A 20,079-nucleotide genomic window follows, 5' to 3' on the forward strand; every position below is an offset into this window, starting at 1 on the left:
GTTCACTTGATAAGATTCGAAGATTATCATATTTGCCACAGATCACTGTGTTTACTTTTTTGTTTACTTATTTTACCAAGTACATCAGTTACGCAACAAATAAACGAATGATCAATTTTGACAAATTTTGAACGATCACCTATTTTGTTTTTTATATCCAAAATTTTATGTTTCACATTAAGAACACAAACAATGCAAGATTAACATCAAAAGTATTCAAACTATGGTCGCTATGTAGACGAGCACGAAATTCCAAGAAATCCAATCACATTATCGATATAATCGAGTCATTTATGGGTCGCGCTTACAATACTGCAGATAATAGCAGCCTCGGCAGGCACGATGACCAGCTTCTATTGTATTGATCGTGACGAATCATTTCGTTTCGACTCGATCACTTGGTTCACGACCAAGCGTTTGCTTACTCGGTATTGGTGAAACTACTTTTAAAGTGCAACCAAAAGATGCTCTGACTGATCGATTAGAAATGTTACTGACAAAAATCGGTTGTCTGTAAGGTCAGCTTACTGACGATAGTTGAACGTGACAACGTCATAAGAAAATACTGATGGAATGGTTTCATTTTTCAATTATTGCAATTATCGTTGCTATAAACAATTAACACCACATTCACTTTGCACTGAACTTCATACTTGACGAAAACATGTAAATGTGTTATTGTATGTCCACGCGGATGTATCGCTCACTCAAGTGGGAGAGAGACAGATGTCGAACGCTGCCAAACGAGGAGGCCGATTGTGCCTCTTTGTCGCTCGTTGCGCGCTCTCACTTGCACTTCAAGTCTTAAGTGGAACGCCTCAGAGCGAGGTAACGCCGCAAGAGTCATGTTTTTTCGTGCATGCAGCCGGCTCCATCGAATTATAAGACGTTGTCACGTCAAAAATCTACGTCTAAAGACATTAAACTGTTTTCTCTGTTGAATAATAGGACACACATATAAATTTAAATAAAGTAGATAATAATAATAAGTTCAATACGGACCCCATGGTAATAATATACTCCAATTCGATGACACTATAACAATAGGCAATCAAGAATCTAGATTATTTCATATTTACTATCTTGGAGTTTGGTTGTGTTAAGGTGTATGTTAGCAAAACGCCATCGCGCCAGTCGGCTTAAAACTGAGCCATAATTTATTCTGAAAGTGAATCAATCAACTTGCATTATGTAACATATTTTTAAATGAGAAATTAATTTATTACTCTACGTAATTATTGGAATGATATGGTAATGATATTAGTTATTATTTATAGTTAGCTGACCCGGCAGACTTCGTAGTGCCTCAATCGATAAATAAAAGACCTAAACTTTTGTATAAAATAAACTTAAAAAAAACAAAAGGAATCCGTCCGACGGGGGACACATCAAAGGAAAAACAAAATTGTTTGTTTATTTATAATTTCGAGCATTTTCGTTTTATTCACCCTTAAACTTTCTCTGGACTTCCACGAATAATTCAAGACCAAAATTTACCAAATCAGTTCAGCCGTTCTCGAGTTTTAACGAGACTAATGAACAGCAATTCAGTTTTATATATACATATTATTTAGATAGATAGAAGATATAAAAATGTAAATCGCAATTGTTTAATAACTTTTCATACTAAACTAATTTTGAGTGAGCGAACAAATATGAATTTATCTAAATATTTTAGAGAAACTTATAACGCTTAAGCAGACAATCATACTCGTACATTTGTTAATGAGTTTGACAGATACAGTGTTAGTTATAACATTAGTCACCTAACAAATAATGAGTTTTACAGACACAGGATTTTATATAAGAATAACAAATGCTTACGAAAACGTAGTTTAAAAGCAGATGTCCATATCAATCACTAGAAGTATTTTTCTGACAGAATTATACATAAATCAACAATTATGTATTATACTTATATACACAAAACCTAACATTTTCATTATTTTCCATGAATGCTCTGAATGCTAGAATATTCAGCTGTATGAGTTATTTCGTCGATTTAAAAAGCATTATAAATGTATCGCAAATAGGTAATTGAATTTAACAATAACGTTTACATTATAAAAACAAATAAAGTGGACTCATAATGTGAAGTCTATCTAAAGCTTGGTCTTCCACAATCTTAAACGATTGAGATCCTTCTTATCTAGGCTAGACTTAGATAGTCTAAAGTGGGTTGTGATGTAAGTAGGACCGCAGTGAAATAAAAGTTTTCGATCTATTTACTTGAGACGCTATTTTCGCGTTCAAGAGCTTAAAGAAGATAAGAAAGACATTTCAAAAACAGGCTTATGTATTAATTAATTTCTAGTGTTTTAATAGAATTTCAAAACATATTATATGACATTCCCCGGCCTCTTAATATTAATTGTTTATTAACTTTAGTCTATTCTAAATATGTAAATATTCTATCTCTATATCTCTAATATCTCTAAAGTAGTTAGTCTAACATAATAATATATTTGTTTGTGCTGTTCTTAAAACCACAGATTCGCGTAGGGAAAAACCGACCAAATTTATTTGTATTTAGATTTAGTAATTTTTCCCTGTCTAAGCACCTATCATTTTTGTAAATACTTTGACATTAACAAAATCAATGCCAAAGGCGTTGGAGCCAAATTATCTAAAAGAAGAAGAAGAAGAAAACATATTAGAACTATTTTATTTTAATAGTAACGTAATCACTATTATACTTTTTAGTAGAAGTATTTACTAATCTGGAAACACCTTTGCTACGCTTTTAATTTTTGTAACACTATTTAAAATAGAACGAGTTTCCTGATAATGGATCATTTAAATAAATGAACAAAATCATTACAGTATTGAAATCTATTTTAGAACCAGTTTTAAGATGGACTCGTTCTAAAGCCACAGTTTTAGATCTCCATCAGCTCATCCCAGAGCCGAATAGTAGCAAGAAAAAGATCTCATGAAATTATAGTAGCTGCGGATAAACGAAATTATAGGAAGAACTGCTCCGAGAATGAGTATAAATGTATGTACTTATTGTACGCTGACACTAAAATCTATGTTATCATTTTATTTCGTAGGCACTGGCTTGACTGTGCCCCTGGCATTACTGACGTTCATAAGCAACGGTAACCGCTCACCATCAATTGGGCCGTATGCTCGTCTGCCGACAAGAGCAATAAAAATCAATCATTAAAATCATAATCGTCAGAGATCAATGGCCTCTCAATCAGGAAGGCTGCTTTAAAGCGGTTCGCATTGCTACATTTTTGGTTTTCCTACCTATGCTGATGATAGCCTTAAGTATATCAGCGTTACCGTAGCGTGTAGGTGAGCTCTCGGGGCTTAGCTAACACTGGCCCTAGCAAGAGCAGTGATTCGCAAACTACCACCGGATCGGAAACGCGACCCACTGAGAAGATCCGGCGAGAAACTCAGTGGGCTGTACCTATGGGTTAGTTTACTAGCCGACCCCTTCGTCGCGAGCGACGGGTTCGACGAAAACGGTGACCGGTGCTTGAGGTATCTAAAACGCCGTTAGTAGATGACAAGGATCCGAAATGAGCTGCTTAGGGTGACGTCGACTAGTTGGCACTGACCTGTTCCGGCGTGTCGGTTTCGAACGCGTGGCAGTAGTGATCTGCAGGCTCTGAGCGCGGCTGGCGAGCCACCAGCGCGAACAACGCCCGGGAGGACTCACACGTTGCATACGAGATACGACGCAACGCATGTGACATGCGCACACTCTGGTGACAAATGAATAAAAATAAAATTAGTCTACTTTAATTATTAGTCGTACTCTTGTTGAGCGATGCACCGGTGTTCGAATCTCAGGCGGCTACCAATTTTTCTAATGAAATACGTACTTAACAAATGTTCACGATTTACTTCCACGGTGAAGGAATAACATCTATACTATAATAATAATAATAATAATATTATAAAGAGGAAAGATTTGTTTGTTTGTTTGTTTCGAATAGGCTCCGAAACTACTGGACCGATTTGAAAAATTCTTTTTCCATTAGAAGCCGACATTGTCCCAGATGAACATAGGCTACTGTAAAAAAATTTTTTTTTTTTGGTTTCATGTGTGTTTTAATGTTTCCGAAGCGAAGCGAGGGCGGGTCGCTAGTCGTGTAATAAAAATCAAACCCGCAAAGTTATAATTTGCGTAATTACTGGTGGTAGGACCTATTGAGGTTCGCGGGGATCCGCTGGATGCAGGCAGCGCAGGACCGGTCTTTGTGGCGAGGCTTGGGGGAGGCCTATGTCCAGCAGTGGACGTCCATGGGCTGATAGATAGATAGATAGGACCTCTTGTGAGTCCGCGCGGATAGGTACCACCACCCTGCCTATTTCTGCCGTGAAGCAATAATGCGATTCGGTTTTAAGGGTGGGACAGCCGTTGTAACTATACTGAGACCTTAGAACTTATATCTCAAGGTGGGAGGCGCATTTACGTTGTAGATGTGTATGGGCTTCAGTAACCACTTAACACCAGGTGGGCTGTGAGCTAGTCCACCCATCTAAGCAATAAAAAAAAAAAAAATTGTTTTGCAAATCAATTCAGCTTTGATGAAAGATAATGTGACTGTCATTACAATGTGGCCTCAACCAAGACGTCCTAATTTAGCGATATTGACTATGGTTAATTTGTTTCAAACGCTTTTTAATTAATACATAATCAATCCAATACAGACAATCCACCGTCTCCTGATGTATGTATATTCTACAGGGTGTAGAAAGTCGTGACGACCAGGAACTTAGTGGAAATGAATAATGATTCGGTAACCGGAGCACCAATACTTATCTTTTAAGTCAGTTCATATTTTTGATTTTGATTGATCAAATCGATTATTTATTACTATCGAGTATTCAATATATCAGTTAAATTAAAATTAAGCTACATTTTAAGCTAAGTACATTTTTTAATGATTCAGAATTATTTTTTTCGTTTGTCCTTTTATTCCATTATGTGGTGTCGGTACAGTATGTCCACTTTTTCCGTTCTACGTCATTTCTACACTCACTCACTTCTCTCTCTAATATCTTCTTTCACACAGTCCATCCATGGCTTTTTATCGTATTATTAGATATTTATTTATTTATTTAGAAACGCCAACAGCAATACACACAAAATATTCAAGCTTAAAATTAACATGTATAAAATTAAGCACTGGTATGTAAGCCAGTTACAGGCATGTACAGCAATCTCTTATAACACTCACTATGACATGTTACATCAATTTTACAAACAGCGGAAAAATAGGGTAAATTTAAATGTTAACAGTACGAAAAAATATATATATATATATTTGAAAATAACATGAAAACAAGAGTTAACTACTTAACATTCTCTCATCAATTATTATTATAAACAAGGGAACTTGGATGCTAGTTTGTTTTTGAGACCAGGCCACGTGTCGTTATAATTGTCGATGCCGTCAATTAATGCACATATTTGGTTATATTCACTACAAATCTTTGATAAAAGGGAATATCTAAGGAGGTTTGTTCTACATAATATAGGTTTGCTAGATAATATAGGTTATCACAATATTATCTAGCAAATTTCTCAGAATATTTTTAATTATCCACACATACCTTGTCTTCTGGGTCGCATACTTTGACTCCCGAGAGCGCAACAACCACGAGTACGGGAACCGCACGCCCAGACTCCTGAAACAACAAATCCATTTTCATTGCATATACGGGTCAACGAACTCACAGACTTCTTGGTGTTGAGTGGCTACCGAAGCCCGTATACTTCATAATATGGAAGCCACCACTCAACTTGAGACTTGAGGCCTGTGCCGCGATTGTATAGTAATAACGCTAATTATGTTTTTGTGTATTTTTGTTGTATTTTACAGTGTGCTTTTAGTGCGAGTTTTTTAACGTTCTCGATAGCGTAAAAGTTAACTCAAATTTGTGTGGAGTGGAACGTTTGCTTACGTTTGCCGCTAGGGGCGCTGTTCCAACTGCATTATACTGATTTGAGTTAACTTTTACGCTTTCGAGAACGTTAAGAACTCGCGGTAAGCACACAGAGACATAATCGCATTGTCCGATTCAAATACATCAGTCGTCTTATTCTTTAGACCACAACGACATAAAAAAAAGATGTGTGGTGTCGTGGGACACCGGATAGGAACGATGTTCCATATCATAAAAATACTAATTTTAAGTTTTATTCGAGGTATAAAGAAAATAAAACTGGAGGTTTGGCAACAACCCACGGTCATTCGGTAACGTGCGAACTTATTGTGGTACACTTCATTCACGGTTGTTTACATAAGTGTTAGTGTATTGCGCAAACGAACGCTCTGAGATCGTGGTTAATGAATGATAAAAAAATGTGTTATTTTTTGTACGTTATTACAAAGTTAAGTCGTATATGTGTGCATTACTAATAAAAATCTTACGTTACGGACGTTTTTTCCCGGTTAGGGTACCCGTCCGCATCGTCCCATAAGGAACTTCGTCCCAAAACATATTGATCAATTGAAATAGAGAGATGCAGATATTATGCTTATGAAATTGGACGCATTTGGGAAAATTTTGTAATATTATAAAAATTCGTGCAGACAGAGGAACAACGAATACTTTTGAAATGAGGATGAATTATAAAAAAAAACTGCCATTAATTCAGACGCATCTGCCGTTTTGAATTTACCCCAGTTTTTACGGCGAGGTCCCAGGAATTAATTAGCAGAGAGGTAAGTCAGGGACGGACGGTAAAAATGTGCGGGTAACATCGGGCAGGTGTAAAATATGGCTGCCCAACAAACCTGAACAAAAGCAAGTCAAAAATTACAAATCAAATTAACATAATTCTGTTAAGGGGGTTGAAGGGTGAGCGCTCGTGAACATGCTTCACACTACGTAATATTAAGCATTTAAAACAAATGGATGCATAATCGTGTGCAGACTGGAAATCTCAAAAGAGATGTAATAAGAAATGTAAAAAAGATTGTAACTACACTTGAGACCTTAGAACTTATATCTCAAGGTTGGTGGCGCAATTACGCTGTGGATGTCTATGGGCTCTAGTAGCCACTTAACACCAGGTGGGCTGTGAGATCGTCCACCCATCTAAGCAATAAAAAAAGCGATATCGCTTGCTTATATGTTTCATTCATTTTCTAAGAAATATATCCTTCCTACTATTCCTCTCTCTTTTATTATCATCATCTCTGTCTCTACATCGCCTTATGAACCATGGCCTGATAGAGCAATCAATATCTTCCATGTATGTCCAAATATATTGTTATACATTCACCCAAATTGTATCGCTACAGGCGTCCTACAGTAAGAACAAAAGAATTATTTTCAAATCAAAATGCGTTTTTTTTAATAACCCTAAAAACAATTTAAAATATTCATTCATTTTTTCCTCAGTTGAAAGCATTGTGAGAAAGACGTAAGACAGTAAAAGTCACCCAGGAGAGCTATAGGTACCGAGGACTGAGTTAGGAGCGTAGCGATAACGCTGTTCATATTGACACTCATATACAGACTCAAAATACATAGAAATCACTGAGCCTAAATATATAAGTGCTATTTTTGACGATTAAAAAAATATAACTCTCTCAAAAAACTGCCAATAAAATAAAAACATCGTAAAGTAAAAATCAAATTAGGATTATTGATTGGCACATTTAATGAGTATTTTGACAGTATTGTACCACTATCTTGTCTATTTATGGTGTGAAGCCATGCGATCTGTGGCATAGCTACTAGATATTATAATAACATTTAGATTTAATCTCCTCTTGTCTGAAAGTGAAGAGCATACGAGCTAAGTTTCTTTTATTTTTATTGCATAGATGGATGGACGAGCTCACAGCCCACCTGATGTTAAGTGGTTACCGGAGCCCATAGACATCCCAACGTAAGTGCCGCCACCCACCTTGAGATGTGAGTTCTAAGGTCTCAGTATAGTTACAACGGCTGCACCCTTCAAACCGAAACGCATTACTGCTTCATGGATGAAATAGGCAGGGCGGTGGTATCTGCCCGTGTGGACTCACAAGACTTCCTACCACCAGTAAGAAAGTGTCTATAGACTTAGGTAATTGATTAATGTAGTTTGGCTAATAATGTAATAAATTGATTAAGGCGATATAAAACATGAACAAATAAACGTTGTTACGTCGATGTTTCCGGTCACCGTCCTCGTCGAACCCGTCGCTTGCGACGAAGGGCTCGACGAGTGAATTAACTCATAGATACAGCCCACTGAGTTTCTCGCCGGATCTTCTCAGTGGGTCGAGTTTCCGATTCGTTGGTAGATTCTGCGAAGCACTGTTCTTGCTAGGGCCAGTGTTAGCAACACACCCGGTTTGAGCCCCGTGAGCTCACCTACACGTCAAGAAGCTGATATAGCCTCTCAAGGCTATCAGCATAGGTAGCAAAAAAACCGTCAATGTGTCACGAAATCAACTTCCGCTTCCGCGCATGACACAATGTCCTAGGCCTAGGAAAACAAAATGTCGGATGTGACAGAGCGACCGGAGGCGTTCCGGAGCCGGAGTCGCTTTCATTAGGCATTTTAATTAAGAGTACGCAGATCCTCACTAAGGCCAATAACGACCATCACGTTCTACCTGCGCCCTTTTAGAAGACTGTAACCCACTGGTTACGTCGAACAGGAAAATTGAATTGCCGAATATACTTTTTTATGAACTTTTAAATCGTCAGCTTTTTTTTGTTTGAAATATTACCAAGAAAGTAAAATTTATCATCGAACCGAAAGAACCTTCATGGATTTATTAGTAATAGTTGGCTAATGGTTCGTTTGAGATTGTCATCATACTTTTGAATTGAAACTAGATACATAATACAATATTTTTATGAAAAAATAGTAAATAAAAGTATTTTTAATACGCTTTTATTAGCTTCAGAGTTATGTATGTTAGTATGTATGTATTTTTTTTATTGCATTTATAGGTAGACGAGTATACGGCCCACCTGATGGTAAGTGGTCACCGTCGCTCATGGACGTCAGCAATGCCAAGGGCCAAAGGCAGTGCCAAGCCGCTGCCTACCATAACATAATCTTTGAACATGATTTTGACCCCTTCAAAACGTCGGATTAACTCGAAATTTGGTATACTTATTTGGGACCGATGACAATTCAATATTGAAAAAAAATTAAATTCAACTAAAAAATGAAAAATAAATAATAGTTTAAAAAAACCAAAAAAAATACGCTTTTATAGAAAACCTCACCCCACTCTTTTTTTACAACAAAATCATTTTTTCTTACATTATTTTTAATTCAAATTTATTAAGATTTATTTTCTATTTTTTAGTAGGAGTTTCTATAAAAGCCTATTTTTTAGTTTTTTTAAACTATTATTTATTCTTATTTTGATTGGTCTAAAAATGAGAGACTTGTCAACTTCGTGGTTTTATAAATAACTAGAGGTCCCGCAGTAGTCGAAATTCGACTATAATTAATTGGAATTGTAAGTTTGTACACTATTATGATTGTATTTTATACTTCTATAATCACAAATTTCGCCAACACTACACTATAAAAAATATTAACTAAGACAAACAATATTTAATCTATACTCAATTTGACAACAGACGTCAAGAACAAAAGTTTGACAATAAATAGTATGCACGCGTGTGTGCGTCAAATACATGGTATGTAGCGTGTGTAACGTTTTCTTTATTGATTTAATGTATCTTTTATGCATTATTTTAAATAAATATTAGCATTGTGCACTTCTTCTCTATATTCTCTATAAGTGTGGAAAATTTCATACTCCTCCGTCCGTGCAATTTTCGTAAAAAGGGATACAAAGTTTTTGCTTCGTGTATTAATATATAAATAATTAAAATAGGCAATAAACACAAAGTAGACGTGTGTTTGGATGCTGCATGTTTCTTACTTGTTCCGAAGAAAATTCTGGAAAGACCTATCGAGCCGAGTGCCGCTGAAACGCTAAAAGGTGAATCACTGTTCTCCTCGCCATTCTCTCGTAAAACCCATTATCATTAAGACCCTCTGATTTTATTTTACGTTACATGAAACAATAAATTAACCTATTAATGATAAAATCCAAATCGATGCCTATATAAATAGAGTTCTCATACGCAAGGTGTTTTGAGTTTATTTGGAACATAAACATGAAAACTCGAAATGACCCCCACTAAGTTGTAGCCACTAATTACAAAGCGAACAAGAATATAACCAGTCAACTTATTCTTAGCGGTTTTATCAAACATGTTATTATGGTATACTACTTTTTTCCCCTACCTAGCTTTTTACTGGCAGCCTAAGAACCTATTCCAGCTACGCCCGGATGGGTAGGTGAGCTTACGGGCTCAACCTGAGAGAATTTGCTAACACTAGCCCTAGCAAGAGGGCAAGAGTAGTCCTTCGCATAATCTGCCACCAGATCTGTTTCGCGACCCACTGAGAAAATCCGACAAGAAACTTTAAATTGGCAAGAAATTTATCTGGCTAAGATCTTGTCATCGCCTAACGAATAAGATTCCCAGTATACTTGTATTGGGAGATGCGAATGTTGTAATGACTCGTCAGATAACCTGTAAAATATACACTGGACATAGGTTCACGAATGTCTTCCGTGATGAAGGATGATTAGAATTAGTGTAGTACCCAGTGGCAGGGTGTGTTGCAAGTCCTTGCCGTTTTATACCACTCTGCCAATTTCTTTAAATGATTTAGGAATATAATTTATTTGTTAATTTGAAATCGGTTGATAAAATAACAAATGTTTAAATTTTAAAACACGTACAAAATTGGGCATAAAATAATTTGCTAATTTCCCAGTTTTCTAAGCCAAACGTACCATATCAACCTCACAAAGTCACAGAGCATCAAAACGTAAGGAATTGCCTACATTTTTTTCCGCTCATTTTCCTCACTAAACCGGGTACGTGGTGTAGTTTGTATGCAAATCGTGAATTATTCGTATTTGCCAGGGTAATATTGCGACCTTGCGGCCTGAGAAGCCATAATGAAGACGAATACAGAAGGACTACGTCGAATTGTTTTTCAAATTGTAAAAATGTGAATGTATTTAAAAGTATTTTGAATGGAGTAACTTATTTCGGAGACTGCTGTGCTTTCTTATAATACTAATTTTTTTTTTATTGCTTTGATGGGTGGACGAGCTCACAGTCCACCTGGTGTTAAGTGGTTACTGGAGCCCATAGACATCTACAACGTAAATGCGCCACCCACCTTGAGATATAAGTTCTAAGATCTCATTATAGTTACAACAGCGGCCCTACCCTTCAGACCGAAACGCATTACTGCTTCACGGCAGAAATAGGCAGGGCGGTACCTACCCGCGCGGACTCACAAGAGGTCCTACCACCAATAAGAAATTTAGTATCGTATTTATTACGTTAGCTTTTAATGTTACCTTATGCGAGAAATTATGACTTTTTATCACATGCATTTACAGTAGTTAGTGAGGGACAAAAAAGTAACCTCTTTTCAAACTTGATCAAAAAACTAAGCATGGCTTATACAAATTGATTGACAAGTCGAAGTCGCAAAATTAATGGCTTTAATAGTGTATAGACCAAACAGCTGCTGAAAGCATTTGGGATGAAGAGAATTATTTCTGTTGATCTTGATAATAGACCGGCATATGTATTAGATGATGAGCGCTTATCGTCGCCCATGGACGTATGAAATGCCAGGGGCACAGCCAAGCCCGTCTACAGCTGCTAAAGACCCTCCGGAAACCTCATTCGAAGCAGAACATGTCGTATCGCTCAGGAAACAGCGTGGAAGGTGTTTCATTCCATAGAAGATTTATACGCGGCAGTAAATATCTCTGGAAATGCACTGTAAAGGAACACAATAGTTCTAATCTGTATAGTTATCTCTGTTCCGGTGTTGGGAGATGCAATAAAATGGAGAATCATCTCGAACAATTCCTCAAACCACGGTAAGGCGTATTGAAAGCCCCCTCGGGTAAATATCGCAGTCTACATATATATATTATCAAGCATCCCATTTCAAAGATTAGCAGTGATTTAATATTTGCTCCCAATATGATCTTATATCTTTAAACGAGCAATTCCTGCATATAAATAGGTATATATATATAAATTTAATGTGGTTAAGATATAAATCCTAAAACTTTATATATATATAATTTGAATCTCGGAAACGGCTCCAACGATTTTAATAAAATTTAGTACACAGGGGATTTTTATTATTCTGTCGGTAAGATAGAAAAATATTATTCATATTTCATCATTTTATCAATATGTAATTCGTATTTAAATATAATTTCTAAAAAACACTATTTATTAAAAAAAAAAAACACGAAAAAAGCTCGGTCATCATTTAGTCATTGTAATATGCTGTACTGCTCTGAAAAATGAGAAGGTATTATCCACAATAAGCCCTACCACTAGTAAATGCGGGTAAGTCTGGACAGTAAGCTGGATTGATAGGAGACTAATGCAGTTAGCGGTTCGGTAAATCACTTAGTCACTGTTTACGAAACCTACGGTCTGAGCTGATACTATTCTAAGTCAACACACATGGGCAAATCACAAAGACGTGAATAAGAAAATCGTTTGGCTTTATGAATTCATGTCAGCTGTGGAGAAAATACAGCGGCCTCGATTCGGAGCAATCATGTAGCAAGCAGGTACGTTGTGAATCGCGACCAAATTTACTTTACCCAGAGGATTAAAAGTAAAAAGTGTGTGTGTGTGCAAGTCACACACGGTAGAAGAGAGACTTTTGAAAAGTCCCTGATTAAAAATTTATTGAAAAGTATTCAAAAAATCAACAGTCGCTTCATGTAAGCTGTATATTTATAAGTACATAAAAAAAGAATTAGAATTACTGAAAACAATTCAAATTTTATCATTTTCAATACTCTTCAATGAGGTGTTCTATCCCATTCTCTCGTTGGCTGAATCCTATACATTTATGTGTTTGTGTCTCTATGGACTAATTTTTTTGTTTCATCGTGTTTGAAATCACAACAATTCTAAAGAAGTTTCACTTAAAAAAACCATTTTGGTTTTGTCCCGTATAATCGAATTCATTTTCGCTTACTAAGCATGGCACTTAATTTTTTTAGTTGAATTTATAGGCAGACGAACATACGGCCTACCTGATGGTGAGTGGTTACCGTCGCTCATTGATGTCAGCAATGCCACGGTCACAGCCAAGTCGCTGACTATCATTATGTATGGTATTAAAGTTGATTATTACCTCCTCCCTGCCTCTTATAGTTGATTACTACCACCATTATCAGGTGAGCCATATGCTTGTTTGCGTACAAAGGCAATATAAAGGGTGCGTGTACTTATGTACGCGCGTATGAAGTTATACTTTATTTTTATAATTTTTTTTTTTTAATATTAAATAATTAATAATTAATATTTAACGTTAATAATTTAATAATATTTAGTATGAATTATATTAAATAATAATTTTGTCATTTATATTACTAAAAAATGAATGCTAATAACACTTTTTTTACGAGTGTACATGCGCGAAAGTTCACCTTTTTTTTTTTTATTGCCCTTGTAGGCAGACGAGCATACGGCCCACCTGATGGTGAGTGGTTACCGTCGCCCATGGACTCCAGCAATATACCTGCCTCAATATACTCAATATACAATATATAATACTCAATATACGAGTCTGAATATACCTGCGGCTATATTCAGACTCGCCAAGTTACGTCGGTCGTTTTGTAATGAACGACTTAGTGGGCAGCTTCATTCTGTTAATTTCGTGTCACGGTGCGCGCGCATCGCAAAATTTCACTCTCATAAATTTTTCATAACGCGCCTAAAGAAGTATAACTTCAAAAAGAAGATCTTTTTCAGAAGCGGGTAGATAGATGTAAGAGATAAATTAATTCTGAACTTTCCCTCTCTACATAACTAACATTTTGTAGTTAGCAGAAAATAATGTTAAAAACTTTATAAAAATCTAAATGTTCTTTTTTGAAGTCTAACAGGCTTACGTAAATTTTAGGATTTATATCTTAACCACATTAAATTTGGTTAAACTTACGATTACTCTCGATATTTGTAACACCTAGAATTTCTCAAGGCATAATCAAAGCGTCAGACTTTCTCAATTTAATATATACCTACCTAAGTTACTTGTCTGAACTTGAGCATTCGAGTTGGTAGCATTTGAATATGAAGACCAAACTTACATCATTATTCTCCTCGCAGTCGGAAATTTAACGGGTTCGTTACGATAAGGAAAATCTCAGAGGATTTACGCACACTTATATCGCGTAGATACTAAAGTCAAAGCTGCTTGCTAACATGTGCAGGAAGCTACACATCTAATGTTTTTCAAGCATTCATCATCATTTCAAGGTGGGTGGCGCATTTACGTTGTAGATGTCTATGGGCTCCAGTAACCACTTAATACCAGGTGGGCTGTGGGCTCGTCCACCCAACTAAGCAATAAAAAAAAGAAGAAGAATACAACCGCTTTGTGAGATCATGCAGATCTCATTTTTTTTCTCCACCTTATCCCACTAGGTGCGGTCGGCACAGCTAATTTTTCTATTCCATTCTCTTCTATCAGGCGTCATCTCAGCACTCACTCCTCTCTCTCTCATATCGTCATTCACACACTCCATCCATGTCTTCTTCGGTCGACCTCTTCTCCCTCTACCTTGTACTATCTTTTTCATACATCTCCCAGTCACATGCATCTTCTCTCTCCGCATCACATGTCCATACCACGCTAACTATCCGTTCTTTAATTTGTTGATTACCGAGGCTACTTTCACACTTCCTCTGATATACTCATTCTCATGCAGATACCCCTTGCAATCGTAATCATGCTTGGATATACCGTTATTATATTCCCAGGTAGGTAGCATTTTTTAAAGATAATGATTTGCCTAGCACGTGACTACAAACGTCTTTATAGGTGAATAATATAGGCAAATAATGGATAAATATAATTACCGGAGTATATTGAAAGGACTGTTACATCCTTATAGTCGGAACATATAAATGCTTCGCGATAAAAATACTCATAGAACTCATAGAACGATAATGCTAATTCTATATTAAAATTTAATCCCACGATTGTCTTTCATGTCACCCAAAGGGTGGGTTGTTCGAGAATATTAGATGATCTAAACCATATTGGACCTGTTAGAACCATGTTAGAATTTGGGATGTACGGTGTAAGTCTAGAATTACACAACTCCATCTCTTCTCGTGGGTGTAGTAAAAAGCGTTCGAATTTTAATAGACGGACAGTAATTAAGATCTTCTTCAAACTAAAGATCTTCTTCAACAGGAATTCAATTCTTAAAAAAATATACAATGTATACAAATTTAATCTATTTAAATGCGAAATAGTCGAACGAACAAACATTTACTAGTACGAACGATTACCTTACGCAAACAAAACGTTAAAAAAAGCATTATTTACTGTAAAGTATAAACAAATCGAGCGATATTTAAAAAGCACTTTGCTTTAATGGCGCAGTTTGAAGCAGTCTGTTGCTGCACGGATAGAGGAGATTAATTTTATTCTTTATCGACTATTTTAAGGTTTTAAAATCGAGTGGGAATTGCGAGTACGATCGCCACATGCTTTTACTAAGTTGTGAGAAAGGTTTTTTTTTTTGTAAGAATGCTTTCTTAATGTTCTGTGTAGTTTCGATTTGAGGAGGGAAATTCATATCCAATCCAGATAAAGGAGCAAAGCAAAGCCGCCGACGGCCCAAAACATCCGGATTCACTCTCGGTGCTTTTAGGCCCCTCAAGCACCGGTCACCGTCCTCGTCGAACTTGTTAACTACGACGAAGCTCGACGTGCGAACTAGTCCATAGACACAATCCACTGAGTTTCTCACCGGATCTTCTCAGTGGGTCGCGATTCCGATCCGGTGGTAGATTCAGCGTAGCACTGCTTTTGCTAGAACTTGTGTTAGCATTTCTCTCAGGCTAAGCCCGTGAGCTCACCCACCGGTCCGCGCGAAGTTGGAATAGCCTCTTAAGCTAACAACAATTAGGTAGGAAAAAAAAGGAAATACACATTATAGGTTTGTATTCATATTTGAACCTCGTAAATATTATTCTTCTTTGAACGTGAAAAACTAGTATGGAAACGGTTTTACCTAGAGAAATTTATAAATCTACCTACATACTTTAGCCCCACTCTTTATATGTCAGTTGTATGAAAATATTAGCCTAAATTTGTTTTAAAAAAATATAACTACTTTACTAGTGAAATCTGGCCATGGTCCACTACAACTATCGCTGATCGTATGTAAAGCATTGGTTTCTTAAAACTGTTCATACTTGTGACCACAGATCATAGAAACACATTGAGTTTCTATGATCTGTACTTGTTACATACGTTCATAGAAAGATACCTTCTTTTATGGAAGGTTTTATGCAAAAACTTCACCAACTTTTATCACTATCAATTGAATTGAGTAGGAACGTATATATAGAGTACAAAAAGCTTTTTTTAAACACCCATTTTAATTTTAATAGCCTTAGAATTTTCATTACTTAATCGTTGTTCTCATCTTAATATTCTATTAATCTTACATATTTTCTGAATTAAAATCCTCTTAAGGACCCTAAAATCCATTGTTTAACAATATTAAGATGACGATGATCTAACGACAATCTTAATCAAAACAAAATTTACAGACAAATTATTGAACAATAATGTGTAAATTTAAATAATTTTTTTATTGCTTAGATGGGTGATTGAGCTAACGGTCAATTTGGTGTCTTACTGGGACCCTTAGACATTGACAACCTAAGCTGCCTCACTAACTTTGAAACATGAGTTCCAACTGTCCCTTTTTGTAATACAAGGGCCGTTCCACCCTTCAAACCGAAACGCTTTACTGCTTCATGGAAAAAATACGCGCGATGTTTCATTCCTACACGTGAGAGCTTATTAAATTTGAGTGCCTTCAAATTCTAAACTTATATATTTTCTTGTGAAAGATGTAATATTTTAAGATATTACAATACCGTGAATATTATTTTAGATTTACGTAAAGAACTTTCATAGACCTAATATATATCTATAAATTAATACGTGAAGCAAAAACTTTGTACTCCTTTTTACGAATATTGCCCGAATGGAGGATTATGAAATTTCCTATAGAGAAGGAGTGCAGAATGCTAAATTTTTTTTTAATTGTTCATTAAAAATACGTTAAATCTAATAAAAAAACGTTACACACACCACCATGTCTTTGACACAACACATACATATAAATATACTCTTTGTTTACTGTCAATTGTCAAACTTTTATAATTGCTTAAGGTCTGTAGTCAAATTGAGAATAGATTAATATTGTTTGTCTTTATTATTATTTATCTATAGTGCAGTTTTGGCGAAATCTGTGATTATATTATAGGAGCTTATAGTGTTTTACAATAGAACCATAATAATGTTTAAACTTATAATTTTCAATTAAATTATAGTCGAATTTCGACTACTGCGGGATCACTAGTAATTGTAATTTTATCATGAGCCTCCAACAAATATAAACTGTGTTTTGATTTACTTTTAAGATACAAATTGCTCAAAAAAGATATAGAAGCATTTAGCAATATAAATGCATTACAAACATTGCGTTAAAAACAAAACTATGAATATTATGTTTTTCACCGGATTCTTCATCGAAAAAATTCCTAATAACACTAAAAATGATACGACAAAAACTCAGTTTAAACTTAGAATGTAAGGAAAAAGCTCGAGTCACCAATTTCTAATGTAACTTTACGAAGAGGAGACAGAAGCTATTTTTCTTAAACACTCCAACTTTAAGTACGGAAGGCACTTTAGGGACTAATTACCAGGTTGAGATACCAAAGGTTTGCTGACGCGGTACAATGAGAAAAGTTATGTAATAACAAAGTAACTTTGGTTTCTATGGTCATTGCTGGGTGTGGTGCTGAAATAACATCCTTAGATACACGATAATAAGACAACTATCGGCTTACTCGTCATCGCTTATGTGATCTATATGTTCATAGTTATAAAAATTTCGTAATCCTAGTTGGATGAATTCAAGGTTCATGCTACGATAATGTGTCTATTGTTTATTATGTACCTGAATGAGGTCGGAGTCTCATAGTCATTGTAATAACAGCAATGTTATTCTTTAAGTGTTGGAACGAAGTTTCTTATGGGACGATGCGGAGGGGTACCCTAACCGGGAAAAAACGTCCGTAACGTAAGATTTTTATTAATAATGCACACAGTGTACGACTTAACTTTGTAATAACGTACAAAAAATATTTTTTTTTTATCATTCATTGACCACGATCTCAGAGCGTTCGTTTACGTAATACCCTTAACTCTTATGCAAACAACCGTGAATGAAGTGTACCACAATAAGTTCGCACGTTACCGAATGACCGTGGGTTGTTGCGAAACCTCCAGTTTTATTTTCTTTATACTCGAATAGAACTTAAAATTAATATTTTTATAATAAGGAACTTCGTTCCTATCCGGTGCCCCACGATACCACACATCTTTTTTAATACATGATTGCTTAAAATGCATGATGGTAGCGAAAAAAAGAGACTTAGAATTCATGTATCAAGGTGGGTAGGGCCATTAACTTAGTCGATGTCTATGGGCTCCACCTCGTACTCCTTAACACCAGGTGGGCCGTGAGCTCGTCTACCCGTCTTAGTAATAAAAAAAGAAAAGGAAAGAAGGCTCAGAAGATGGGCAGTTTATCAACACACCCTACTACCAGTAATTGAGGACTTAGGGGAACTTACGCACCCATCATACGTAAGCAGTATACTTTTATTTATCTATTTTTATTGCTTGTTTGGGTGGACGAGCTCGCGGCCCAGCTGGTGTTAAGGGATTACCGAAGCCCATGGACATCTACAACGTAAATGCCACCACCTGCCTTGAGATATAAGTTCTTAGAACTCCGTTTTTACAGTACATTAACATTGGGTTCGTATATACTCGTAACTTCTAAAAAATTACCCGGATGCTGCAATTTACTGGTGGTAGGACCTCCTGTAGGTTTGCGAGGGTGGGTACCACCGCCCTGCCTATTTCTGCCGTGAAGCAGTAATGCGTTTCGGTTTGAAGGATGGCGCAGCCGTTGTAACTATACTGAGATCTTAGAACTTATATCTCAAGGTGGGTGGCGCATTTACGTTGTTGATGTCTATGGGCTCCAGTAACCACTTTACACCAGGTGGGCTGAGATCGTCCACCCATCTAAGCAATAAAAAAAAAGTGATATTCTCTCTGTAATTCTTCATTTTATTATCGAAAGATCTTAGTAAGTTAGTTGTGTACCTATAAATACAAAACCAACTTCATATATTGTTCCTCGTAGCGTGATTAAAGCAGGCTGTCATCCGATACTCCCTTTTATTACTTTGTGAAGTTTACATTGCTTTCCTTTGATTAGTTAATAATAAATAATGGAATATATCGTACTCAGGATACCTTATATAGCCTAATAATGAATACTTTGAAAATAGTATTAGTATAAAAAAATTATTACATAAATTGAAATTAATCTTTAAGAAGCTTATATATTTAAACGAGGAATTCTTGTATATAGATATATATATAATCTGATTCTCGGAAACGGCTTCAACAATTTTCATAAAATTTAGTATACAGCTGGTTTGGGGAGGCGATAAATCGATCTGGCTACGATTTATTTTCAGAACATGTTGTTTTATTCGTGTTTTCAATAATCAACTTTATCGATAATTTTGATTTTTTCTTTAAATAACCAGTTTATTTTTTTTTATTATTCTGTCGTTAAGATCGAAAAACATTATTCATATTTCATAATTTTTTCAATATGTGATTCGTATTTAAATATAGTTTCTAAAAAACACAATTTATCCAACAACAAAAAAACGGTCATCCAGGTACTATGGATTTAAAACAAATAATCTTACCGGTAACGTTTAAATTCCTTTTTCGGATTCTTTATCAAAAAACAATCAACTCATCGAAATATGTACGTGTTAAGTTACCGAGCCGCGTGTCGAGACGTGGACGCGTGTGTCCCCGTCGGATCGTGAGGCACGACTGGCCATCCGCCCGCCCTGACAGCCGCCTAG

The 20,079-nt window shown here is 35.9% G+C and overlaps 1 protein-coding gene across 3 annotated transcripts in view; it reads right to left on the reverse strand.

Annotated features, from left to right (window-relative positions):
- Nucleotides 1-20,079, reverse strand: part of LOC114240815 (EGFR adapter protein) — a 316,447-nt gene that overhangs the window by 59,010 nt on the left and 237,358 nt on the right. For 2 of the 3 annotated variants that reach the window (XM_089729671.1, XM_028171504.2), the window contains 2 exons: nucleotides 5,578-5,652; nucleotides 3,573-3,719 (listed from right to left, as the gene is read on the reverse strand). In XM_089729671.1, coding sequence (XP_089585797.1) covers nucleotides 3,573-3,719; nucleotides 5,578-5,652 — 222 coding nt within the window. Of the gene's footprint in view, nucleotides 1-3,572; nucleotides 3,720-5,577; nucleotides 5,653-19,914; nucleotides 20,058-20,079 lie in introns of those variants that run through there. The other variant, XM_089729672.1, reaches the window with a different exon arrangement.

Source organism: Bombyx mandarina, chromosome 09, assembly GCF_030267445.1.
Source record: "Bombyx mandarina strain Sakado chromosome 09, ASM3026744v2".
Classification (NCBI taxonomy): domain Eukaryota; kingdom Metazoa; phylum Arthropoda; class Insecta; order Lepidoptera; family Bombycidae; genus Bombyx; species Bombyx mandarina.